We start from the raw sequence: 26,855 nt of genomic DNA, 5'->3' as shown, positions 1-26,855 counted from the left end.
GAGTTCAAGATTGGCAGGAACTCTTACTGAGTCCAAGACCAATCTGGACTATACTGCGAAGCCCTTTCTCAAAGTGAAAAATTAATTACAAAGTAAGAAAATAATTTAAGTTCAACTGACTGATAATTACAATTGTACAAAAATATCAAAATAGCCAAGGAAATTCTGAAATGACTCCCAAATTGAGCTATGCACCAGAATCCCCACTGTAATGTTAAAAGACAGATTTTGGTGTGTCAATAGGAATTATAATTGGGAAGTCTGGGTTATGACTGGAAATGTGTATTACAGCATTTACCAGAGCTTCTGGTCCATGGGCCAATGTTCTGCAAAGTCTGGGTGACTTTCTCAGAGGGTGTGTTGAATTCCCATCTAAATGCCAAGCTCCACTCTCCCGCCCTCCCAGGGTTACCCCTCCTCCAGGAGTTGAGTGCAGAGGCAACTTGGATTCCTTGGCAGCTATGAGGCAGTCTTAGAGACCACTGCCCAGCCCTTCATGATTCAAAGGCAATCAGGGAGCATGTTGCAAAGTGTCTGGGCTACTTACTGTTACAGCTCTCTACTTCCAGTCACAATAAACTTCCGTTCCCTTTATAAGCAAAGGTAATTCCCTTAGGAAAATGATCTTTAAAGAGCAACTAATAGTAAATAAGGATACAACGGGCAATTGCACAGGTGGTGGTAACAAGATGGAGAATGAGAAACATGGTTACCATTCACATGGTGAAAGAGGCAGACACAGGAAGACCCAAAATTAAGGCAATGGTTAAAACCAATAAAAAAGACTTTATATCTGTGTTTTTAATCATCTCTGTAATTGGTTATACATAAAGAATGATTTTTATTAGGACAGTGTAATTGCTGTCATTAAACAGTGAGTACTGGCCATCTGCCAGGCAGTCTGCCAAATGCCACACATAACTGAATTTAATCTTTAGCAGAACCTTCAGGGCCACTTTAAGTAAAGGCCTTTGCCCAGACAACCAATTCACAATGATTGTCTGATGTGCTCACATCAGAACTATTTTCTGACAGGCATCCACCAAGACCCTAGCTGAAGTTCCCCACTGGGTCATTCCAAGGACTCTGGAAGTCTCAGGATTCTTGGGCCATAGGGATGGGCCAATGACACAGCCTAGCTGCTTAGCTTTAAGCATCTAAACCAGAGCTGGAGTCCTGGTCCAACCATGGCCTCTCCTATGGCTGCTCTATGCCTAACTCACTAGGATGCTTCTGTTCTCCCTACAGCCAACATGCAAAGTCACTTCCATTACAGACTGTGGTTTGAGGGCCACTGGGTAGAGGGACACCGCAGGGATGGGAGAGAAGAACGGACTCTGCCGACAGCTCGCAGAGCTAACTGCAGGCCAGCATTAGGCCTCATACCTCTAGAAAAGCTTCTGCCACCCTAACTTGTGCACCAATAGGAATAGGGCAGCAGCCTAAAGCCAGGTTGAGGAGACCTAGACTGACTATAACTTAAGTGAGAAGAGAACTGATGGTCTGCCTGGCTTACTTATTTCTACAAGCCAACTCAAAGACCTTCCTCTAACCTCTGTAACCTCTCTCACCTCTCTCACCTCTCTAACGCCCCCACCCACAGAGAGAGAGCTTACCCTTTCCACAAAAAACTCCACACAAATGCAAAGCACCTTTAAGGGGACACAATGTCAAAGCTCAGTCCATGCAAGCTAGTGTGTTTACACCTAAGAGGAAAAACTAGCCTGAGAGGGATGGGAAGATGAGCCCTCCAAAATCCAAATTAGCATTAATATTTTTCCTGTTGAAGTTAGGATTTTGTATGAGACAAGATAACTGTTAAAATTTAAAGATGTTATTTGCTGTTAGTCGTTTCTGTTTTGTTACATGGGCTTTATTCCAACTTGTCTGCAGTTGACAGTACATACTGGGTGTCACATACCCATAGTCTGTACATGGTGTCTGATTACAGGTCAGCTCCTTGGGGCAACACTAGGTTCTATGAGTTCAACACTGACCTGACCAGGCAGAACTGAGTTGGGAAAATACAGCACCAAACACAGGAGTTGCTGTTCCTGTCTTTGACTTCAAGACAAAGCTATATAGAGAGGCATGCACACGCCTTAAATCTTAGCAACTTGGGAGGAAGAAGCGGGTGGATCTCTGTTAGTTCATGGCCAGCCTGGTCTATATATCGAGTCCTAGACTAGCCAAGGCTACGTGGTGAGACACTGTCTCCAAAACAAAAAAACAAAACCACCACCAAAATCCACCCACTAGCATGTAGCTACACACCCACAAGAGTTTAGAATGTAGTTGAGGCTTATGCAACGAGGCAGATCATAGGAAATAGACAGCCAGAGTAGACCCAGAGAAACAGGCAGAAAACAAAAGGTTCTCCAAAGAACATTTCAATGGAAACATCAAAGCTCTGACCAGAAGTGGCTGAGTGGCTGGGAAGTGCTGAGACAGACCAGCATGTGGGAAGGACCTGAGCAGAAGGAAGAAGGGGAAGCAAGGGGGCTGGGACACTACAGTAAGATGGCAGCCTCAGCTTACCACTCTGCTCTAGCAGAGAGATAGGCAAACTGATACACACTTGTCTAACACTACTGTGATGGTTTTCTTCTTCCCACACGTTTCTTCAACACTGGGGTACATCCCAGCAGATCCGTCACTGTGCAAATGCTACAGAGCATGCAAGTCACACACACACACACACACACACACAAAACACATCCCAGTGAAAGAAAACACACCAACCAGAAATGTGTTTCAAGTGTATATACTGTGCATAGTTCACGTGCTACACTTTCTAACAGCTGGCCGTACAGAGAGCGTCCTAAACGAGAGCAGCATGCCAGTGGTGACAGGCCACACAGAAGGAGGTCTGCAGCTCCATTATACCCTCATGGGACCTCGATGGTTCAGCGTCATTGTGTATGAACTGTGGCCCTTAAAGCCAGCCCAAATTCTACTGAGAGAATGACCCCTAAGGAACTGAAAGCACAGTAAGCTGGCTTCTAAGAAGTAAAAATCACTCAACACAAAAGAAATGGAGATACACTTGAAAGACTTACTCCAGGGAACAACCTCTTACAAATACAGCCATATAAACGGAGTAGAGTTTAAGCAGAGGTTCAAGGCTTCCAGATAAAAACACTTGCACTCTTATCTTTAATTGCATTGTTCTCCCACACAGGAGAACAACACCCCTAAGTGCAACTGAATACCCAAGGCCAACGTGGAACAGACTTGGAAATGTAGATCTTGAGGCTCTGTGTCTTCCAGGTGTAAAAACCATAAGCAGCTTGTGAAAGGATTTCAATATGCAACCAACATGTACCCATGAAGGTGCATGAACCACACACAGCTCCCTAGCTCACCCGCAGTGCCTGTGAAACTCCTAAAACCCAGAGTGCACCTCACTGGTACCTGTGCATTCTCTGCCTCTACTCCACATTTCTCATCACGTTCAAAGTCCGTGGCCCCGTAAGGTTAAGAGGCACTGACATAGGTAATATTTAGCAGATTCTCTGCTCAAATCGTCTCTGACAAATACAAGACAGTATGATGGATGATAGAGACACCGGATGCCAAATAAGCTCCAACTTGATGCTCACCCGACGGCTGCTGCCCCAACACCGTGCATATACACGCACACATTTCATACTTGAAAAATCGTGGAAAAGTTAAGGTGTTTCCTAAATCAGATAAATTTCTATTTTAGGACACTGCCTGAGATGGGGTAGTCCTCCCCATATACCAGGAAAAAATGCAAATTAAGGAAGTTAGCACTGAACTAAGTAACCATTAATTTAAGGATAATTACAATCCTTCCAAGGCTATGACTAAACATAACAAAGACAGAGGAAAGATTTTAAGGAAACCTAAGAAAAACTGATTTGGCGAAGGATCAAAAGAAGCTGGTTCTGTCAGAGTTCTGGGGGTATGGACACAGGAGGAGAGCTACTGTGAACAGGGGCATGGAGGGGAAAGCCACAGATGTCACTCACAGGACTAAAAACCACTGAACAGAGTATGCAGTGACTTCACAGAGACAGGCTTGTGCTGTGGGGCTCCTGTGCTGCAAGAAGCCTGTCTGTGAAGAAGCCTGCCTGTGAAGCCTGCCTGTGAAGCCTGCCTGTGAAGCCTGCCTGTGAAGCCTGTGCATCAAGCCTTTATTTAAAACACTTCTCTAGGCCATCAGTCTCTCCTGCACCAGTGTGATCACACCATCCACGTCTGGAACTCAGCTGCTTGTGCACCTGAGCCTGGTGCGCGGTGTCCCCTGGCTGCTCTCTCCATGCCACACCCGCACTCTCTGCTGCTATGTTCCCAAGTTCACAGACCTATGTCCACCTCGATGAGCATCCTGCTCTGGCTGTCACTGCAGATGGCAACCCTTTCATCCCAGGCCACTCTACAAGAATCTTCTTGTGTACTTTAGGTATTTAAAGGTGACTGACTGACTGCCTGTGTAAGAGCACTTCTAGCTGCTGCCATTACTGTTTACATTTCTGGGATTGTCACCGCTGAGTGCAGATTGCCCTGGCTGTGAGTCATATTTTCCTGCTTACTGGAATGACTAGTTTTATGTTTCTGTTTTGTTTGGTTTGTTTATTATGTAGTCCAAGATGAGCCTCCTGCCTGATCCTCCTCAATGCTGGAATCACAGCCATGTACTGTAACTGCTCACTTTTTACTGTCAGAACTTAATGTTGTGATTTGGATTTTGCTGTTATGCTTTCGGATCTGGGGTGAAGGGTAGACCTCAGTAACTTATTTCCAACTCCCAGCAACCCTCATGCTTCCTTTCAAGTCTACTGAAGGTTAAAGGCAGAGACGCCTTTCTCTGGGCATAGTCCAGCTCTGCTGCTAAGCTAGGAACTCCAAGTCTGTACCAAGTATCCTAAGACCAGCACAAAAGATCCTTCATCATCACGCTGGCCTCAAGTGTCAGGCGCTTCCGTCTGACTCTGGGGACCATCCTCGAACAGTAGCACTCCCGTGACTGCCTTATCTTGAGCAGCGTGTACCCTAGACACGTGTGTCTGTGACTGCAGAGCCCAGAGGCCTGACAGCAGGCACCTGCAGCCCTTTTCTGTAGCCTTCCTTCCTCTCCGGTACTCTCCCTCAGCCTCCAACAGCCTCAGCTCCAAAGTTCAACCTGCCTTCTCCACCCTGCCTCCTGGCGCTGCCTCTGTGCACCTCAGTCTGACACAGGTATGGAGGAAGGAGGAGGCTCCTCTGTCTGCTGCCTGTTTCAGGACTTAGGGTCACACTGCCTCACACCCAGTGTCATAAGCAAGCACCCTACACTGCTTTCTCTACCTTTCTTAGCTCTGTTTACTTTTATCACCAAAAGGAAGGACACCCATATCTTTATAACCCAAAATTATGTTCTTCGGATTTATTTTTTGTTTTTTTTTTTTTTGTTTGTTTGTTTTTTTTTTTTTTTTTTTTGGTTTGGGGACGTTTGGTTTTTTGTTTTTGTTTTGTTTTGTTGGTGTTAAAGTGAACTAACACTCTTGATTTGCAACATGTATAGGTAAAGCGATACTTGACAAAGAGTTAAACTACAACAAATCTAAACACTTCATTTATAACAGGGACTATATATCTAGGAATTCCTTTAGGGAAAAAAAATATGGAAATTTTTATTTAAAAAAAAATCAATTGATACAGAAGAAAAGAACCACCCAGTTTTTAAAGTAAAGTTCAACATTGTTGATATTAACTTCATCTGGCCCAGGTCCCCATTGCAGATTATGCACGAGAGCACAAAGATTCCTTTAAAACTTAGTTTTAAGGAAGATTATAAAATATCTAAAATAATTTAATGGGGAAAACTGACATCACTTAAAATATCAACTACACAAAGGTGATGTATTTCTCACCTATCTGAAATTTTACTTTACATTATAGTAACAAATGATCTTACGAGGGTAACTGTACCTGTACTGACTCTCACCATTTCTTTACAGCTTAATACCAAGCTGGTTAATCTAACCTCCGTCATCTTTTTCTCACTCGGTACTGAGGCAATCCATACTGACACACACTTGCAGACTCTTCCATGGAGAGAACATGGGACAGAGATGTGCACCATGTCCACGCAGCGTCGCAGAGAATGGAGACTGGTGTGCTCCTGGACTGAAACAAAATGAAGGCTCCTGTCCCTACTTTCACAGCTACCACAAAGCTCAGTCATTTACCAGCTCCATACTACACCACAAAGAGACGGCTAGACAACAAAGCCAGATGTATCTCGATGGAACAGAACTGAGAACCTGGAATAATCTGGAATAAACTCCCATTCCAATGACCACCTAGTTGCAGTTTCACTGACCAACACCATCAGAGGACGACGACAGCACACTCACAGACAGCGAGACATAGGGAAAGGGATAAACTGGAGCTTGAGGCAAAGAAAGTGAACTTGAAATGTACCAAGGAGGAGGAAGAGCTAAGACGTTTTGGCAGCAAACAGGAGTGTCTCGGTAAGACCCTAGATGCAGCAATGCCTTCTTACCGATACGAAAACCTTGGCTGAAGAAACAAAGGCCAAGAAACGGACGAACTGTCATCATCAAAATTTCTGTGCAATTATAAGTGAGAAGGTAATAAGTGAGAAGGTATAAGTGAAGCGCCCAATACAGGAGGAAGATCTTATCAGAGACCTGTACAAAAGGCACAATGATGTGATATACAAGAATCAAAACCCAGTGAGCAGTCTACATCAAGAGGACAGGCCAGCAGTCAGCTAAGTGGTGAAACAGAGGCAGGAAACAGAACCTTCTAGACTGCTGGTGAGAACGCCAAACTGTGTAGCCATGCTGAGCAAGTAAGTGATTAGCAATTTGACTCCTAGGTAGACAGACACTAAAAAAATCAAGACCTATCCATACAAAACTAGAATATGCACGGCAACGCAGCATTACTCCTAAGAGATAAAATGCTGAAACACCCCAGCACCCCACCGAGCACATAAAGTGCAGTCCATCATTAGGTGGAACATTTCCCAGCCACACAGGTCAGCAGACACTATGCTGCGTAGGAAACTTGAGAGTGTTACACCAGTGAAAGGAGCCAGTTCAGATCACATGTGGTTCAATGTATATAAAACATCCAGAACCAATAAATCCGTGCAGACTAAGACAGGCTGGGAGGGATGGAGACAAGATGGGTAGATGTGCAGCCGAAGGGGACAGTTTCTTCACATGGTAATGGTCGCACATCTCTATGCTCACCAAGTACTAATCTGGACACACTGGGCGAGCAGATTATATAACGCGTGAAGCCAACACAACAAAGCTGCTTCTAACGAACAGGAGAGGACAGGATCTGCAGCCCTCTAGTACTCGGGTGAGCCTTCAAGAAGCGTGTTAGAATACTGATGTCCTAGAAACTGAAGGCTTTTGGGGGAGAGACTTCCAACACATACCTCAGAAGAGATACAAGTCATCTGCACTCCAACATAGGAAGGGTGCCTCACCTGCCTTTCAAGAAAGCAGAACAGCAATACATCTGGCAAATCCCGGGGAAAGGGAAGGACCTCTGCTAGCCCATTTTAATCACCTATCCCAATTCTGAAAATTTACTTTAAAAGCCAGTATCAAGTGAGCTGCTTTTGAAAAGAAGGCAATTCTATTTATATGAGGACAAGAGGAAACAGGGACCTAAATGACAGGCTCTGCATTAAACTCTCATTCAAGTACCACGCCCAGGAGACTCTGAACAAGTATCTAAGGTGTGTTAACTCCACTATGCAAACAGAAACAGAAGCCTTGCGTGAGGGGCCCAAAAGCAAAGGGTGCCTTGGTCTTTCATTAGTTCCCCTCTTTCATTTACATTTCAGTCTCAGAAAACATGAGTGTGTTGAGAAAGCAAAAGGCAGCGTGCCAAGAATCAGTAAGGCCGGGCACACAAGAGGCCATGTGCACTGTGGTTACAAGCCGAAGTAACAGAGTACAAAACACAAACATCATAAAAGCTTCGTGTGAGCAGGCAAGCATCTCCCATTACATCCAGCCTCCTCCTTTCCTTCCTCCTAGAGTTAATTTGGGCCGTGGTGTTTTATCACAGCACTAGAAACCCTAAGACAAGCCTTCACTCTAGCTTTCTGTGGCTCTCTTACTACAAGCAAATGCAGAATCTCATACCAGTGAGGCGTCAAAACAAAAGCACCAAGTCTTCATGTCGGGGGAGCCTCCAGGTACAATAGAGACCACATAACTGAGGCACACTCCAATCAAAGGCTAAAGTTGGATATTTTCCCTCAAATACTATGCCTGCCTATTACACCACACAGAATTAGTTTCAGATTATTTTTATAGTTTCTCTTGCTTTTAATTGTTTTATTATGAAATTTCCATTCCTCTATCATTGTATCTTGCTTACATCTGCCCCCACACCACTCTCCAACTCCAAATAGAACTCCTGTTACATGTCATACATAAATACATGTGTATGTGGTGCTGCACCTAGAGGCACTGCAGGTGTGGCTGCTGTGTCATATGTGCGTCAGTAGGTGGCAGAGAGGAGAGAGGCTAGGTCTACCTAAGCTCAATATTCTGACCTATGAACATCTGGGTGACTAGTAGCGTAACATTCCCGGATAAAGGAGAGACTAAGATGATGATCTCTACAGCACCAGGGGTCTAGACAGGGAGCTAGCCTGAGACAATCACCAGTCCAGCAACACACAGGTCCACATGGGCTCCCAGGATGAGGAGCAAGTGGGAGACTAGGAGAACCTGCCTGAGATCATGGACCCATGCAGGAGTGAGCCTGAGACAGCTGACCCTCACATAGGGCCACTCAGGCAGGCCAGCAAGGAGCCAGCCTGAGATGACCAACAGTCTAGTGCTGCACGGGCCTGAGGGTGGGGAGGAGGCAGACCATGCCCAAGACGACCCCTGGCCAATGCCCTACTGTACAGATGGGCATAGCATTTCTGGGGCCACTCCTGGGCAGGCCCCAGACACTCAGGAGACCCTGTGCCACTGAGAGGAACATGTAAGTGGTGGAGAGATGAAGAGAAAGAAACAGAAGGATACGAGCACAAAGGAGAGGCGGAGCTGGAGACTTGAAGGTAATGAGGAACAGCCTGCTGAGAGTAGCCAGTGATACCACCTGGGACCATTATGGGATCCTGGCCTGTGTTATCGTCAAGAGGCTATGACTGTGTCCAAGGCCCTGCGACAGCAGGTGTCTGTTATCACCAAAGGCCAAGCAGATATCTCTGATCTGGGCTGCTGCCTGGAGACATGTCTGAGGGCTGCAGAGCTGGCGCCACCCGTCACCTGGGCACTTTGGGGGGAGAGCTGACCCTGAAGGCATGAGAGTGGGAGAGGGGCCCCTGCAGTAATCACGAGAGCAGGCCCTGCACATTGTGGGAATTGCCCGTGAGTCAGGATGATAGAGATACCCTCCTCACCCCTCACCACCTGCAGCAGACAAGAGACCTGGCCCTAGGGTTATTAGAGCAAAAGAGCTAGCCCGGGCCCCCACCAGCTGCAAACTCTTAGAGATGAAGCCCTGCACTTGCCTGGGCAGCCCAATAGAGCTGACTCTGGTGACAGGGGCATAAGCGAACCGACAGTGAGGGGTGAGTGTGAGCACTGGAGAGCTGGCCCCACATGCGGCAGTGTGGGCAAGGAAGAGATGCCCTCCCCAACCATCACCACCCCTGTCACCTACAGCAGCAGGAGGCCCCGAGCTCATCAGAGCTGGAGAGCAGACACTGTCTCTTGTCTGCTGTGCAGTGGCAGCGATCCCCTCCCCTCCCTTTTACCTTTGGCCACCAGAGGTGGGCAGAAGAGCTGGCCCCAGGCTCGTGAGTGGGAAAACTGGCCATGTCCTTCACCTACTACAGCACGTGGAAGAGGAGGTAGAGTTGGCGCTGGTTGTGGCCTCACCGGCATGAGAGTGGAGAGCTGGTAAGTGGACCGGCTCAGATACCTCTCAGGCTCAGGCCCAGGGCTTTGAATTGGCCCACCTCAACATTTACCCCATCGATGAACTGCTTAGTACATGAAGAGTCGGTCCTGCAGATCCGAAACTATAGGACCTCCACGACAGAGCAAAAACAGGACAGCCAAGAGGAGTCCCAGTGAGGTTCTAGTCTTGACAGAGTAGCAGAAACCAGAGGCCTCATACCAGACCAAAGAGTCACTGTTATGAACATTTGCAAGCAAAGAAGTGTGGACAAAGGGGTACACTGTGGGACACACTGTGACCCACCACAGCTTCCCCAATGAGGTTTTTTCTGTTGGGGGAAAGATTGTAAGGGTGGAGGGCGGGTAAGAGGGAATGGGGTACATGGTCTAAAATTTACAAAGAACCAATAAAAAGTTTTAAAAGTGTGTGTGTGTGTGTGTGTGTGTGTGTCTACCTATGAGGAAAAAACTCACAGTGCTTTGTCTTTCTTTGCTCCCATTCTCCTCTTTACAGGCGCCTCCCCTCCCCCTCATGCTCTCTTCTACTGTTTTAAAAAAATATTTTAGACAGGTCACAATAAACTGAAATGTTGCAGGAATGCCTTATGGGCATCCAAAACAGTCTCAAATAGCTCCACGCATTTAACTACAAATACCCCGGGAGTCTCGTGTTGTAGAAACAGCCACAGGGGTGAACTGAGGGCTTGCCATGACAGCCACTACCCTCAGGAAGTTCAGTGAGAAAAGACACGCAGATGTTTTCAAAACATAACAGGAAAAAATGAAAATAGTGGATTAACACAAGATATTGATACAAGTGATATGTTAACTTATTATTTTTATATTTTATTTTAAATAATGTGTATGTGTCTGCGTGTGGGTTTGTGCAAAGTGAATGCAGTATCCAGAGAGGCCAGAGGGGGGCGTCAGATTTTCAGGAGCTGGAGTTAAAGGCAGTTGTGGACAACCCAACTAAACTCAGACCTTCTGCAAGTGTAGCTAGTACTCTTAAGCACAGATCTATCTCTCTAGCCTTAATTTAAGGTTGGGGTCGGCGTGGGTACACCATGACACACATGCTAACAGGACAACTTTAGAGAACCAGTTCTCTCCTCCTACCTTTATGTGGGTTCTAGGGATCACACTCAGATTATCAGGCTTATGGCCAAGTGCCTGGACCCATCTCCAGAGCCTAATAACACCTGAAACCATTAACTATAGCACAAAAATACTCTGGCTGTTTGCACAAATATTCTGAGCATTCAGCAACATATAAAGACCTTAAAAAGTGGCCCCTACTACATCCAACCCAACAGAAAAATCCTGTACTTAAGACAGATCAGACGCCCCAGGATTTTACTCTATTAAAACAACTGGAATATACATCAAGGTTGATCTGAAAAGGACACATTCAACAACATTTATAATAGCAAAAGAACCAGAAACAGGTAGAAAGCCCAACAGGACTTATAAAGACACAGACTGTGCCTGAATCCCTTGGAGGTGGCGGTGGGGGTGGGGGTGGGGTGGGGGTGGGGGTGAGACAGGAAGCCAATGGGTCCTAGGCCTGCCTAAACACAGAGCAAGACCCCTGCCTCAGACTAACTAGCCAGTCAATTAAAACATCACAAAGTGCTTCCTGAAGAGAAAGGAGAAAGCACAGGGACAGTGCTTATACATTCACATTTTCCTGGCAGGTAAAGGCTGAACTAAATCCACACTGTCCCTCCCTAACCCACATCACACTCTGTGACTTTATCAGGACTATGTAAAGGAAGCCAATGGCCTTGCCCTGACACAAATCTCACTAAAACTTTAGCGAAAGGCAAGACTCAAAACTTGAGTTCACTGGTTTCTAACACATTTTTCAATATTTAATTTCTGACATTTCCCTAGATCCTACAACCAATGTATTTTAAAGGCACTGTTACAATTTAATGATTAATAAATTTTAATGATACATAAAATTGCAAGGCATCTTCAAGTCGGCAGATCTGGCAGTTGAAGAAATAATCTCCCAAAACTCAATTTTAAAACACTGAACAGAAGACAGAAGTGAAGTCTAATCACAGTCTGTAGGACCAAAGCAATGACTTAACACATGAGGATTTTCTGTACAGTTTCATAAAGCCAGGTTTTCCCTGCTTCTATTCCTGATCATCAAGTACTTTCCCCTGCAGCAGCCTAAGTAAGGCGAGCTTGACCTTCCAATTCAGTTTGCCAGCTGTGGACTGGAGCTAGAACTGATAAGATACAGACCGTCTCAGGATCTCCACGTGGGCTTGTAATCAGGCACTGAGGGTGAATTTGCCTCTTATCCCTTTGCCCTCCTCACCCACTGGCCCAGCAGTAAGGAATGGATGCCAATTCTCTGTGTGACTTCTGTGGGCTTCATGGTCTGATCATCTGCTAATCTCTATAAACAGATTAATGGGTAATGGGGATCATGTCTCTGCTGAGAGATTACAAAGCATATGATTTGCTCATTTTTCTGCTTTGTCTACTTATCCATCATGAATTGCACTCAAATCAATTAAGATTCATGCCCGTTTGGCACACACCTATGAAGTGGTAGATTTGTACGCCTGTGCTTAACCACAGCTGTAATGGTTTACCTAGTTATGAGTTTTTCTTCATGTCTGAGACCCAGAGATCTATCTTTGCCTCTCACTGCACCCCACCTCTAGACAGCTAAGCCAAAGTCCATTACAATGTGTCTTAACAGGAGTTGTTCAAGTGGGTATTACTAAAACTACCACAAATTAAGGGAAAATGGGCCTGTAGTTCAACATCTGGGGAGTAAGGAAGTGTCTTACAGAAACACAAGAATTCAAGTTTACAATCCTCAGGCAAATCTCTGGGAAACCAAACAAATTTTTATCAGTGTTGAGAACATTTCTCCTTGAATTCACCAATTAAGCTATGTAGAGGTTTTTGCTCTTCCAGGCATCCTTCCTGAACTTCTGCAACTTGCTAACTGAACAAGCTACACAGAACAGAAATTTGCACTTAATCAAGCTGAATCACTATCTGATAAGAAGCCCTTTATAATACTGGATTGAATAAGGCCAGGAGAGGACATCATCATCCCTGGAACTGAGATATGAATGGTTGTAAACCACTGTGTATGTACTGGGAACCGTGCCCAGGTCCCTAGCTCTAACCTGCCTGTAAAAGCAGCCAACGCTCTAACCACTGAACTACCTCTCACAGTACTAAACTGAGCTATAACTACCCACTGGATATACCCAAACCAAGGTAAAGTATGGAAACATTAATTATTAAACATAATTTATGTACAGAAGCCCTTTTTTATATGCCACAGAAGGGTAGATAAATGTGAATCTGCTAGTGACGTACAAAGTTACAGAAGGTTCATGGAGAAGGGATTTTATTTCTCATCACCAAAGCTGATTTTCCTAATTTTTCTTTACCGCTGTTTTAGAATCAAATCAGATACATGCAAACTAAAATCTGGCTGTGCTGCCATGTCAAAGGCTTCCTGGATTACCAGTATGTTCTTAACGGAGCTTACAAGGTCACCCTACCTTCTGTACTTCCTACGTACACAGCTAAGGTCCTGAGTGCCACATGTTCTTACACACCTAGGAAAGCTAGTCTCGATGGTTCCTTTACTTGTCACTCCCTTATGTTTACTTTTTAAAATTCTGTTGTACTTTGGTTAAGTATACAGCCAACTTCAGTTCCTATCTGCCTTGATCCCACAGTATTCAGATCTGACAATGTGCAGGATCTAAACCAGTCCTTGAGATTTCCCAGAAGGCTCCTGGAAAACCAGAGACCTGGTCTGCTGACTTATTTTAAAATAACTGGAATGCTACTTTTCACAAATTCCAATCAGAAGAAACAAGACAACACACACACCTGCCCCAGTTTAAATCTGTACAAGTCAAATACAAATATTTCAGAAACTGCTTGCTGTAGAAGATTCCAGTGAGCGAACTGTCAATCTACTTACTGTAACATACTTTGATTTATTGGTGTCCTGGCAATACTTTGCTTGATATTACTAGTCATAATTTCAGATGTATTTTTGAATGTTCACTTGGCATTCACCTGTTCATTTGAAGAAGCATCCTTTAAGCCAGTTGCTTTTAAGGACTCATAAAACTGATCTCTGGGGTTTGTATTAATATTCACAGTGGTTGGGGTATAGTATAGTCTCTATCTGGTATTTTTGACAGTGTAATATGCACCTAGACAGTCTTAATGGCAGCTACACATTTCCCCTCCATGAAGAGCATGTATCTGCTGCGAAACTGGATGCAATGGCCGTGCTTCCTTGAACACTGAGTCCGTCGTTATGCCATAAACACCGTATGCGGAGCTTTCCAGATTGACTTTTAACCTGTTGGCATGTGGTAGGGGCAACCAAACATCTGTAATAACTACCTTATTCTGACAAGCAAACCCCACTAGCCTTACACACTTTAAACTACCAGTAAGCTATGAACCACTTGGGTTTCTGCAGCTACAGATCAGCTTGTTTTCCTCTGCTGCTTCCCAGCAGCTCCTGCAGCCAGCCACAGGCCAGAGTGCCTGCCTTCCACAAAGGCAGGATATTTGGGGCTATCTCGGAGCCTGCAGGAAAGACTATGCCAGGTACTTTTGGGTACAGGTTTCTGAATGCATGTTTGAACAACTCGGAGAAAATACCAGTAGGCTTAGTCTGGATTTTCGGAACTCCCAGATGGGTCCACGAGACTACTGACTGAAATCAGGTAGAACAAGAGTTACTACAGAACAACAGTGAAAAGGATGACGGGGGTTGTCTGAGCTACAGCTGAACAAAGAAAAGACCCTTCCCTCATATAGCCTGTCCCCACAGGTTCATGTGTTAGGGGGTGTCCCCAGAATGGCAGTTATCATAACATGTGGGGACCTCTAAAAAGTAAGGCCTAGTGGGAAGTCCCAAGGCCAACTGCAGGTGTGCCCTCGACAGGACTGAAGTGGTTCTCAGAGTCCAGTTGCACTGGACCTTGTGTGAGCAAGAGGTCCCATCACCTAGCAGTTGCTCACACAAGGTCCAGCTCCCAGCCGTTGGTATCTGCCATAAAGTGATGAAGCCAGCAGGGGCTGGGCCTGGAGCTTGCACCACCATACCTAAACTCTTGACTTACAGAGGTTTGGGTTGGTCTGTCTCAGGCATTTCGTTTACAGTCATTAAAAAGAGAATACACTGTCTACACAACTCCTAAAAACTTAGCTGGCTGACACTGTCCTTAAACTATCCAGGGCATAGTCTTTCACACCAGAATGAATAAGAACAAAGATACATTTCTATTTTTAAAAATGTAGCAACATGTTTTAAGAGCTTTACAATTCTATTTTAGGAACTAGAAGAAATCTATCTTTAAAAAAATGGAAAGATAAAAAATGCACATTCAGATTTTTATCAAGTCATTGAAGCGTAGTGTTTTACCATTTAAAATATAAATATGCTAAAAAGTAATTCAGCTGGTCATAGTATATAAACAAGACAGACATGCCCACCATTGCTACATCACAGGAATGATGTGGTGAGTTATAGGCTGTACAAAGGGAACAAAGAAACTACAACTGAACCTGGTCCAGACAAATACAACTGTTGCTTTCACAATGCCAAGCATAAGTAAGTACTTAGGGGCCTGGAGCCCTGGCTGCTGAGTCTTCATACTTTTGTTACTTTTCTAAAATGGACTTGTGTTGCCTTTCTAAGTGGTTAGGTTACTTAGTGAGCAGACCTCATGTACTTTCTAGAAAGGGTATACATCAAATTGAAGAAAAAAATTACTCTTAAATATAGTGTATAACACTAAAAAGAACACTAAGCTACACACACACACACAGGCACGCATGCACACACGCACTCGTGTACACACAAATGTCCAGTTAAGTGAACTAAGAACTTCCAAAGAAAAAGTTGGCCGATTCCCCTCACGGCAACAAGGTGTTTTTCATCAGTAGTCACACCAGGGCATTTGGCCACATTACTTAGGACCTGCCAAGCACCTATCACAATTTCGAGCAGGGCAGGGGGGCATGCAGAAGTGACAGCTGGAGCCAAAGAGGGTGGAAAAGCTGGGTCTCAAAAATCCACTTTGTCCTGTCTGTGGCTTCTGCAGACAGGAGAAACTCAGTTCTGAGAGGTGTGTGATGGCTCTCAGAGACAATCTCAGTGGGTTTTCCCACTTCCTTCTACTCTACACCACAAGAAACAAAACAGAAATCCAATAATGGTACCAACTGGGCACTCAGTGAAGAAGTCGGCAATAACCTATAAAGCAGAAGCCATCACTGTCTCTGGTTGTATCACCTTCCCTAAATCAAGGAGGAGTGGAAAGGTGAGAGCCACTCACTCACCTTCGCCCTGAGCACCAGCGGCACTAGCCCCCCTCAGCCAGGAGCTATGGTGGCACTGTTCGCACCCAGCTGCTAGAGACAAGGAAGCAACAAAACTTCCTGTCCCGGCCCTGTAGCAGTTTCAGGTTTATTTACAGCAGACAACAAGCAAGCGCAGCCAGTTCCACACCAGCACAGAAAACCAGAGAGCTCAAAGACACAAACTGAGGAACCCTATCCAGGGCAACAGATAGTCTGGGGAACCCTGACGTAAGTAATGCTTCACAGAGGAAGAAAGCAACACTGCTCTATCCTAAGCCTACATGCGTTCTCATGATCCCTCCCTTTATCCCCCCTCTTCCTTTTTCTTTTCCTTTCTCCCCACCCCACACACATCAAAGAAAAATAAGTTCCAATTCTCAACTTTAAGGATTGCACTATTTAAAAATATTAAGACACGGGTCAGTGTTTTAGACAGAAGTGAATTAATCACCTAAGGCATCCATTCAGATACTCGACCCAATGCTATCACTTAAACAAATCCTAAATTTCAACCCACAGCGTGAGACCCCACCTGCTCCGCTGGATAGCCTGCCACAGGAGAGATGAGGTCAGATATGGTCTGGTCTTGACTGACCGTGATGCACGGCACTATGACATAAGAATCTTGCTATTTTCCTCCAAATTGCTTTTGATCCACGCTCTTGTAACTTTTCTCGGCCAAGTGACCAAATATGACAGGATGCAACTTGCAACTTAAGAAGAGTTTAGTTTGACTCTCAATACAGTAATATAGACCATCCAGTGTGGTGTGTAGAGAGCCCCACTCCCCACAGCCAAGGGTAGCAACACAGGCTTGGAGAGGGGAGGGGCTTGCTCAAACATTATTGGACAGGATTCAGAATGCTCCAGATACAAGTGGAGACAGCCTAGAGCTGCAAGCCCCACCCAGCACCTGTAGTCTACCCCTGCCAGCTAGGCCCCAGGCCACAAAGCTTTCACAACCTCCCCTAAACAGTGCCACCAGCTAGGGGATCACCTGTTCACACAGGTGAGCCTGTGGAAGGCACCTCCTACTAAAGCCATGATTGTTCCATAGACCCCACAGACACATGGCCATCCACGATGCAAACAAATCTGGTCCATTCTTCAAAAGGCCTCACTCACAGTCTTGCAGTTCCTACACTGTTCAAAAGGCCGGTGTCTTCACAGACTTAAGGAAACGTTGTAACTCTAACCTCTGTAAAATTAAAACACAGACTAACATACTTCAAACATACAACAAGCATGGAGGAAAAACTATCATCTCATAGGAGAGGACCAGGAGGGCAGCACGGAAAGGCTGGCCCAAACAAGGCTGGGATATAGCAGGGCAAGGGAAAAGCTTGAAGCATCATGTTCACAACCTGGGGCTCCTGCTGACACTGCTCAGAGGCCAAACGGGTTACTGCCTTGGTGCCTGCAACTTATATAGCCACTCTCTCTTTGACCAGCCCTACTTGATACCCTCAGCTTTCCTCTACCGGAGCCCCCACATTCCTAACATCCAGTAATTTAGATGTCATCTGCACAACTGCACACATAACCTATCGAGGAGCTTCACGCAGGGACTCCAACCCTGCTACACACTGCCTAGGACAGCCTGGGAACTTGGTGTAAGCCTCCACAGCCCCATAACTTTTAACATTTGTTGATCCATACACACAAAATCAAGATACGCCTGCAGATGAATTAGCTCCCCACTGCTGCAATGGCCTAAGTCCCTGTACAGCTGAAGCTAGGGAAACACTAGCATAGACCGGGCTAGAGCACAGTGCCTCGGAGGCACTGTTGCTCTAAGGTCACATTTGTTGTGCACTTTCTCTCCGTTACAGGAATTGCTGCTTCACCAACAGCACTTTTGTGCAAACTTGCCAGAGTTCACAATCATCACACGTCTCTGCTCTGTTCTGTAAACTCACTATAAACCTGACCCAACGCAGTGAGCTGCCACAGCACAGCGCCCTCAATGGCATGCTTTACTCAACCCATTTCCACCAAAGAAATCTGTCCACTAACTCTGGAGTCAGCTCGCTCTAATTCTCTTCCACAGGAGCCCCATGCTCCTGACATCTTTGACACACTAGAGTCTCCAGTGAGGGAAAACAGACAAATTCTTCCCAGAATGAACATGAATGGCCACTAGATTCCTGTCCCCAACAGATTCCTGTCCTCCACTGAAACCTCCTGAGCCTACTCTTACTGTCTACACGCACACTGGCTGGTCTTCCAAAGTCCACGAAGAATATCTTATTAAGCTCTGCTTACAGCATTCTAGGGCTTTCTTGCCTGCAACTCCAAACTTTTTCACATTCCTCCCACAAACCAGTTTCAAAGACCTACAGACAGTAATTGTTATGACTTACAGACCACAGTCACAGTAATGGCCTACAGACCATGGTCAGAGTAACAACCTTAGAGACCACATGGTCCTAGTAACAGCCTTATAGCTAACAGTCACAGTAATGGCCTTATAGATCACATGGTCACAGCAACAGCCTACACCCCATGTTCACAGTAATGGCCGTACTTCTGAGAACAATTTCTGCCACTGCTTTTCTTGTCACTGTGACAAATACCTAACGCGCAATATAAGGGAAGGGACTCAGGTTTTGACTCATGGTTCAGGGTATAGTCCATGCAGGCAAGGACATCCGTCCGTGATGAGAGGAGACTGGGACACAGCTTATTTACATTTGTCTGACCATGATGCTGAAAGCTCTACCTGGGAGTTCAGTTAGCTTTAAAACCTTCCAATCTATACCCCACAGCCCTATGGGTTCAAGAAGAGGCCTAATGCCCAAAAGGTTTACAACCTCCCCAAAGCCACCAGCATGAGGACCAAATGTTCAAACACATGTGCCTGGTGAGGACATTTCGCTTGCAAATCATGACGGTCATTTGGTAGATAAAGACTGTCACTTATTCTCCTGACTCAGCCTTGAGGGGCAGTGTAAGTACAACAGCATCCTTTGTGCTTTCAGTACAGACATGTACTTCAAAATCAAATCCACAATCCACTGGTGAATTTTAAAACCAACTTAGTTGGTAAAAATGAGGGACCTGGTCCTGAGTTGTAACTGGTGCAACTGCAGTCTCTGCACATGCTTCTTTCATAGCTCTGCACTGAGGGGCACGGCGCGTATCTTTCCAAGCTCCTCCTACTCTAAACTCTCCATGGCTGGGAAGTTAGGGCCGACCATCCTTAAGGCCCGTATTAGTAAATAATTATTTGATTGAAAACTCTCTCTCTCTCTCTCTCTCTCTATATATATATATATATATATATATATATATATATAACAAATTATTTCAAAATTATTGTGCAAAAATCAAGTTTATTTAATCAGGGTAATCACATAGAAAGAGGAAGACATCAGTAGGAAGAGGCTGTGCAAGAGAGCAACCTGAGGGGTGAGTGCCATCAAAGAACATGAGAAACACACAGTCATTGTAAAATGCACACAGAGCCCTAGGTGCAATCTCCAGACTGTATAAACAACGCACGGTGGCACACACTTAGACTCCCAACATCCCAGGAAGAAGCAGAAAGAAAATCACAAAGCCCTTCCTAGACTACATAGGAAGTTTGAAGCCATCCTGGGCTACTGAGAACACAATTCATTGAACAAAACAATAGGATTTAGATTTTAAATAAACATATTAAAGAGTTGGGGGGTTTTCTTCAAAATTTCCCCCATCAAAAGATTACAATTGTTAACAATCCCTACTAACTTCTCTACGTCAGTTCTAGGGCTGTCTTCTAACAGCCCTATGCCAAAAATCTGAGTACAGCATCTACAAACAGCTCACAAGCAAAGAACTCCCTAAAGCAGCAACCTGTTCAGCTTCATAGCACAGGGTTCACATTTCTCTACAGCTGGCTTAGTCCTTTTAAAATAGCGCTGACATGAAATCCATTTATGAAACACTTTGACGGAATGCCTAATATATTCCTAATAGCACTCACTGCAGCTTTATCAACATGCGCCTTCAGTGAGATCAAGGAGATTAACACATCCACTGAGGTCTGCAGAACAGGAAGAGTGAATGTGCTTGCAAGTGGAGAGCCAGGCTTCACTTGGCTGTCAGCAAACACAGGCAGAGAAGCGAACACTCTACTATGAGAGGCTGTGGTCTGCACAGATCTGAGAATGCAGCGACCACACCCACTCTCAGCAGGGTGATGTCCCTCTCAAGAAGGCCACTGAAGACAGACGGAGCTTGTTAAGAAGGCGCACGTGCTGGGAAGGCCGTTATGGGCTTTAGATAAGCTCTCTGTAAACAGGAAAGACCATCAGAACAGCAGACCTTTCTTTTGCCTCTAGTGAAGTACTCTCTAACATAAGATGGACTAAATGGTTAAAGAGAGCCATCTCACTGTAATCACTCCCGGTGACTCACACACACTAAAGATTAATAAAATAAAATTTAGGTTCGTTTAAGATTAGGTAACAATATTCATTTCATATGCTACATGGAAACTCATAAACTTCAATTTTTAGTAATAATTCAAAATAAGGAGACTTTAATAAGTGTAGTAGTTAGGAATTTGAGGACTGCACGTCAGGCACCTCAGAACCAAGTCTTATCCCAGGACCATGGAACTCCAACACTGCCTCTTGGTCCCCACAGGAAACTGTATACAAGTGGCAGACACTCTTAGACACATATATACATGCATACATGCAGACATATGAATACAAGTGACAACATTTTTTAAGAATTCAGGGCTAGAGAGATGGATTAGTGACTAAGTGTTTGTGTAAAGCCAAGAGGGCCTGAGATCGGATCCCAAGCACCATATAAAAGACAGGAATGGCTGCATGCTCCTTCATTCCCAGCATGTGGGGTGTGGAGCAGGAACAGGAGGATTTGGGGGCCTGTTGAATAGCCACCCTGGCCAAAATGCTGAACTGTAGATTCAGTAAGAGACTGTCTCAAAAGGAAAGAAAGAGTGGGACGGAGGAGGAGGAGGTATCTGCTATTCTCTAGCCTCTGTATAAGCATGCATGGACACATGCTCCTACACACATGTGCACATACTACATGCACATGCATGTGAACACATAAGCACACACGCACACAGATTTAGGTCCTATAATTATGTATTATTTAAAACTATAATATGCTCATTACGAAAAGCTTTAGGAATAATTGGTATGTTGCCAGTGTTTTCTCTCTTTGTGTGGTTTTTTAAAAACGTGATTATGCTACATATTAGGATTTTAAGATGCATAACCAAATTTACAGTTCTGCAACTGCATGGCAGCCGAGGGGATGGTGTGGTGAGTGAAGAGCTTGTTGTGCCAGCATAAGGAGTTAAGTTCAAATCTCCTGTACCCACATAAAAGCCAGGCATGATGGACATCTGTGACCAATCTAGCCTAAATGGTGAATTTCAGATTCTATGAGAGACTATCCCAAAACCTACAGTGAAAAGCAATAGAACAGATTCAGCATTGACCTCTGACCTCCTCAAGTGCATGCATTCACACATGCATAGACCACATTTACACATACACCATATTTTAAAATGAAAAGAAAGTAAGGAGGGAAGGAGGGGGAGGGAGGGAGAGAGAAGAGGAATAGAGAATTTATTAGTTACAAGTCGAACCAAAGGGAAAGTCAGCTAGGCAGAAAAGGAACCAATTCGCCAAAGTCTCTCTTTGGCCTCTCACAGCCTCCACGCTTCTCTGGAGTTCTCATCACTATCAGGGACCAAACGACCTCTCTGGGGCTGGCCTTAGCTTTTGGGGGTTAGCTCTGAGCTTGACTTAAATGATGCATTTTAATTCTCAAAATGAGTTTCCTTCTCCCCGGGCTGCACCCAAATCCAATGTGACAAGCCTTAGGAAAAAAAGCCCCAGGCCACCATCTGGAATGGGGTCTGTTTCTGCAGGCAAAGCTCTGTATGAAGGGGACAGTGCAGATGGGTTCCTGCAGCCAGAGACAGAGGTGGACTGAATGGGAACTGTCCTTTACAAATCCTAAGGGTAACCCACTTCCTACACTGAGCTCAACGGAGGGCACATCAGACAGTAGAGGTATTTGGGATCTTTCTTAAAACAGTCAAGCCCCACCAAACAGACCTGCAGTGTGTGCATTTCCCATGTCACTACATGTTCTTTAACAACATGGTTTTTAACGGCTACAGAATTCTAATTAACTTTTAAAATGTGCACTTAAATCCAGAAAAACCACATATCGTCAGGTTCCTTTATGAGCAGACTATGCAAAAGGCATCTAAGAAGGCACCCAGTACTGACATCCTTACCCCATCTTGTCAGAAACTATTCCAAAAGACTCTTTGTGGGGGACAGGGCAATTACAGAGATGAAAAACACCTCCCTACCACTGAGGGTTTCCTAACAAGTATGTGTAAGGACATACTATATCCCAAATTAAAACAGAAAAAACAAGGGCTGCCATAATCTAATTAAAGCAAGACTAAAGATTAAAATCAAACTATGGAACCCAATGGAGGGGAATCTGTGATGAGGGCTGGACAAAGTGGTCCTGTAAAGTCAAAGAGGAAAGACCCTTGTCTCTCATAGCGGAAGCCCAAGATGGGAAAACCTAATCCTCAGTCTGTTGGCATTAATTATGAGGTCCTTTGAAATCAGGTACACACACACACACACACACACACACATATGAATGAGTTTTCTATGGGAAAGAGTTACAGAGCTAAGAAGTTACTGTGCCCAAGAAGTAAAGGCCCAGCACTTGAACTCACTCATTGCCAATGCAGTACTAGCCTAGAAAGACCAAGAACTGTGAGTCAAACTCCTTTCCTGATAGTGATTCCATTTCCCCTTAATAAAACTATTTCCAAAGGCCTGATGACTTGTAAACATTAAGTCCTTAAGCAGAATCCGTACCACCTGGCCCAATGAGAGGATGGAGCCAGGAGCCAGCTATTAACAGATAATCTCCAGGAATGAGGAACTAGCCAGCAGGAAGCTGTTAAGGCGATCTGTCCATCAAGTACGCAAGGTCTGTGTACCCCCATCTTCTAGGAGAGTTTCAGAACAAGATTTTCAATGCATCAAGAGGATACACAGGAAGGAATAACTCGACCTCACCAAGTGACAATTAAAGAAACCAGGGAGAGTCAAGTCACATTCATGCCAGAACAGTTTCTGCCACTACTGGAGGCACTGCTGCCAGCTGTCTGTGCCTCTGCCTAAAGTTGCTCCTGCAAAAGCACCTACTGTTGAAGTGGTTCAGGTCAAGACACAGACACAAAACAGTCTGGAGCCTCACAAGATTAGTAATAAATGAGCTCAAAGTGGAGATTCAGGCATGGGGTGGGGATCTGAGAGCTCAAGGTGGAGATTCAGGTGCACGGTGGGAATCTGAGATAGCAGAGAGATTAGACTGCCCAGAAGTGAGGATACACAAACGCTTTTAAAGAAGTGAAACCCATTTTCACAAATGAACTTAGAAAAGCCACATTACACAGAGTTAATAACAAAGCTGCTGGTTAGAAAGGGTATAATGAGATTTATTGACATTGTACTTAGAAGGTCAGTAGATGAGAACAATGAGACCTTATTTAACAACTATTTTAAACCAAAGGTTGCAATAGGCAGGAACATTGTATCAGACTTAGTATCGAATTTATGGGTATCTCTTAAATGCACAAATCTAAAAGAATTAAAATCACCAGGGTTAAGTTGCTTCAAATTAATTCTAATAGTGCTTCTAAGCAATATCAGGAATCTTTTAGAAGTGACCCAGATGCTTGAAAAAGAAATAAAACTGTTTATTCAAAAGTTTAATCACTAAGAACAACTGTGACCATCTTCATGAGTTCTCTACCAAAACTAGGGACTGGAAGTACCCAAGGCCGACAATAGGAGCTAAAGCTGTGACAGAGCCCCGTCAGCTGGCAACCTGTTTGCTGTTCTTCCACCATTGCATAACTCGCTGTCAGGAGCGAAGCGCACCCACAGCAGACATCCTGGGTGCTGGCATCTGCCACTGGCACACTCGCCATACAGCTTTCGGGGCCAACATGTACGGGCCTGACTCCTACAAAAGACCTGTGCACTAATGCAACCTTCGTGATCGATGACACACGCACAGCAGATGAACAACAGTGTCAACAGCCTTATCCTGGTCTGCCAGAAAGCCAGTTAGCCTGGTAATGCTAGGTAACACATGAGTGGTCGCTGGTGTGTGAGGAGGAGGCCCTGAATGTGCGGCGAGCCTGTAGTGAATAGGTAAGAATGTGGACCGCATATAAACAAGTGCAGCTCCCCTGCAACATCACTTACCACAGATGTACGGTAACTGTGCCAGAGGTCACCCCTGCCTACTGAAGAGGAGGCAGTGCCCGTGACTGCAGCAAAAAGGCAAAGCGACAGACAGCTTTACCAAAAAAAAAAAAAAAAAAAAAAAAAAATCTGCTCTACAGATTTGCTATTGTAAAATTAACTGCAATGTTGCTAAGAAAAATACTTCAAAGATCTCCTTGTTCCGTACACTGCTGTTCACTTAAAGTTGGATGAAGCCCATTATCCTGACCTATTTTTATTATAACAAAGAGACAGGATCCTGGCTGGAAAGCGAGGCTGTTTTATCAATGGGGGGGGGGGGAGCAGCATTTTTATAGCAGATTTTTATCCCTCTGCCTAACAACACTCAAGTCCATTTTCTCCCCAGAGAACAGTTACACAGAATTATAATGTCGGGTCTGTGGGTATGAAATCATCCCTCTTCCTCATGATAATTAAGGCACAAACTAGGCAGCCAGACTTTTGTTTATTACGAGCTGTTAATCTTTATATATGCTATTTACCTTTTGCCTCAGTTTCCTCTTACATAAAGGAGATGAATAGCAGAATTAACTCATAAGACTGCTGCAAAGAATAAATGAATTAACAAAAGTAATGGCTAAGTGGTAAAAACATTTTAAGCATTAAGTAAGAACTTACATTTATTATTTCTAAAATAACGAGCAAAGGAGTGAAAATTGCTCAACAACTCAATGCATTAAGAAAATTATGAACTCTTTGGTAAGACTTCTAATAGACTCCTGTATTCTTTAAAGGTAATGTCCCTTAAGGTGTCACAGAACTTCGTTCAAATTAGAAAACATAAAGCAGTAGCTTTCACAGCTTTGAAAAAGTAAAATTCCTCTCCGGCAACCCAGTGGTGACATGGAAGGATGTGAATTGCTCCCGTTTTCAGCTCTCACTACAACGATAAAAGTGCTATTTCTTCAAGCAGGAAAAAGCAGAGCCATTTAACTGCCTTCTTCCTGGGATTACAGAGCAAGACCTTAAGCCAGGAGGAGCTGTGTGGAGTGTTTTCACTATAGGGGACAGGGGGCAGCCAAAGCTTACCTTGGGACGCAAAGGACTGACATTTAAACACAAAATCTAGACACAGTGAGTTTACTCTCCCAATTAAAACGTTAAGATCCTTATTAGTAGTTAACAGAGCTTCTATGGAACAGAATGCAACAGATACTTTGGGTACCAAAGTTCCATCTTGGAGCTTCCTGAGGTAGCAAAGTTTCACACCATTAACCCCTTAGCTTTTGCGTGCGCTACACTGCATCTGGCTGTTGCTAGAGGACGGTAAAGGGATCTCAGGCAAGGAACCCCGTCTGCAGTTACGTGAAGCTTCGCCCTGGGGACAGAAGGCGGGGGTGGGGGGCGCTGCAAAGGGACGAAGGAGCACGGAACCGAGAGGCACAACGCCTCTCTTTTCCTGGAAAAAGAAGACGGACCACCTTCCTTCCATCGGATCACAGATCCGAGCCTGAGCGGCGGCGGCGGCAGCGGCATCCGGAGCAAGCAGGGGCCGTCTGCAGCAGAGCCCCCGGGAGGACTACTGCAAGGGTCCGGGTCGCTCAGGAGCTTGGCCTCCGAGCCCGGGCAGGGGTCGCGCGGAAGCAGAGCACCCGGCTCCCCGCTGCACCGCGCCCCTCCCGCCACCGGAGGTCCGGATGCTACGCGCCCACCTGGCGCGCAGCCGAGGACCCCCACGCCCCCTTCACGCGCCACCCTGCTCCCTCCGAGCTGCGGCTGCAGCCGTGCACTCACCTCGCCGCTGGGCAGCACTCCGGCTCCGGCTCGGGTTGTGGCGGCGGTGCTGGCCGCGGCTCCTCCATGGCGGCTGCAGGGGTGACGGCGAGGGCGGGAGGGGGCACCGGCTCGGCGATGGCGTCTCTCATCCGTGCACCAAGCTCCGCATGACCGCGGCGGGTCGTCAGCTGCAGCCTGGTGCGGGAAGACCTAGAGCCGCGGGGTGAGGGAGTGACTCGACTCCGCCTCCGCCTCTAGCCCGCCGCAGGAGCCGTGCGCGCAGCGGCCATCTTGGGAACGGCGGCCGGCCGAGCGCTGGGCTACGGCGGGCAGCGAGGGACACGCCTCGGCGGGCGGCTGAGTCCGCCTGGGCGGGGCGAAGCAGGAGGGAGGAGCGCACTGGCCGTGGTAAATCAGGTGTCGTTGGGTGGCCGCGGTTGGCCTCGGGAGGTCCTGAGGCTAAGGGCACAGGAGACAGTTGAAGAGGTAGGGATGTCTGGGCGATCAG

At 45.6% G+C, this 26,855-nt stretch overlaps 1 protein-coding gene across 2 annotated transcripts in view; it reads right to left on the bottom strand.

The window, feature by feature from the left end:
* Positions 1–26,630, bottom strand: part of MAP3K4 (mitogen-activated protein kinase kinase kinase 4) — an 85,580-nt gene extending 58,950 nt beyond the window's left edge. For both annotated transcript variants that reach the window (XM_080941697.1, XM_080941698.1), the window contains exon 1: positions 26,366–26,630. In XM_080941697.1, coding sequence (XP_080797823.1) covers positions 26,366–26,496 — 131 coding nt within the window. In that variant the 5' untranslated portion in view covers positions 26,497–26,630. The remainder of the gene's footprint in view (positions 1–26,365) is intronic.
* Between the last annotated feature and the right edge of the window lie 225 nt (positions 26,631–26,855).

The sequence above is a fragment of the Micromys minutus genome (genome assembly GCF_963924665.1).
Source record: "Micromys minutus genome assembly, chromosome: 30".
Classification (NCBI taxonomy): Eukaryota; Metazoa; Chordata; class Mammalia; order Rodentia; family Muridae; genus Micromys; species Micromys minutus.
The sequence above is the reverse complement of the archived record's forward strand: the minus strand, read 5'-3'. Positions and strand labels throughout refer to the sequence as shown.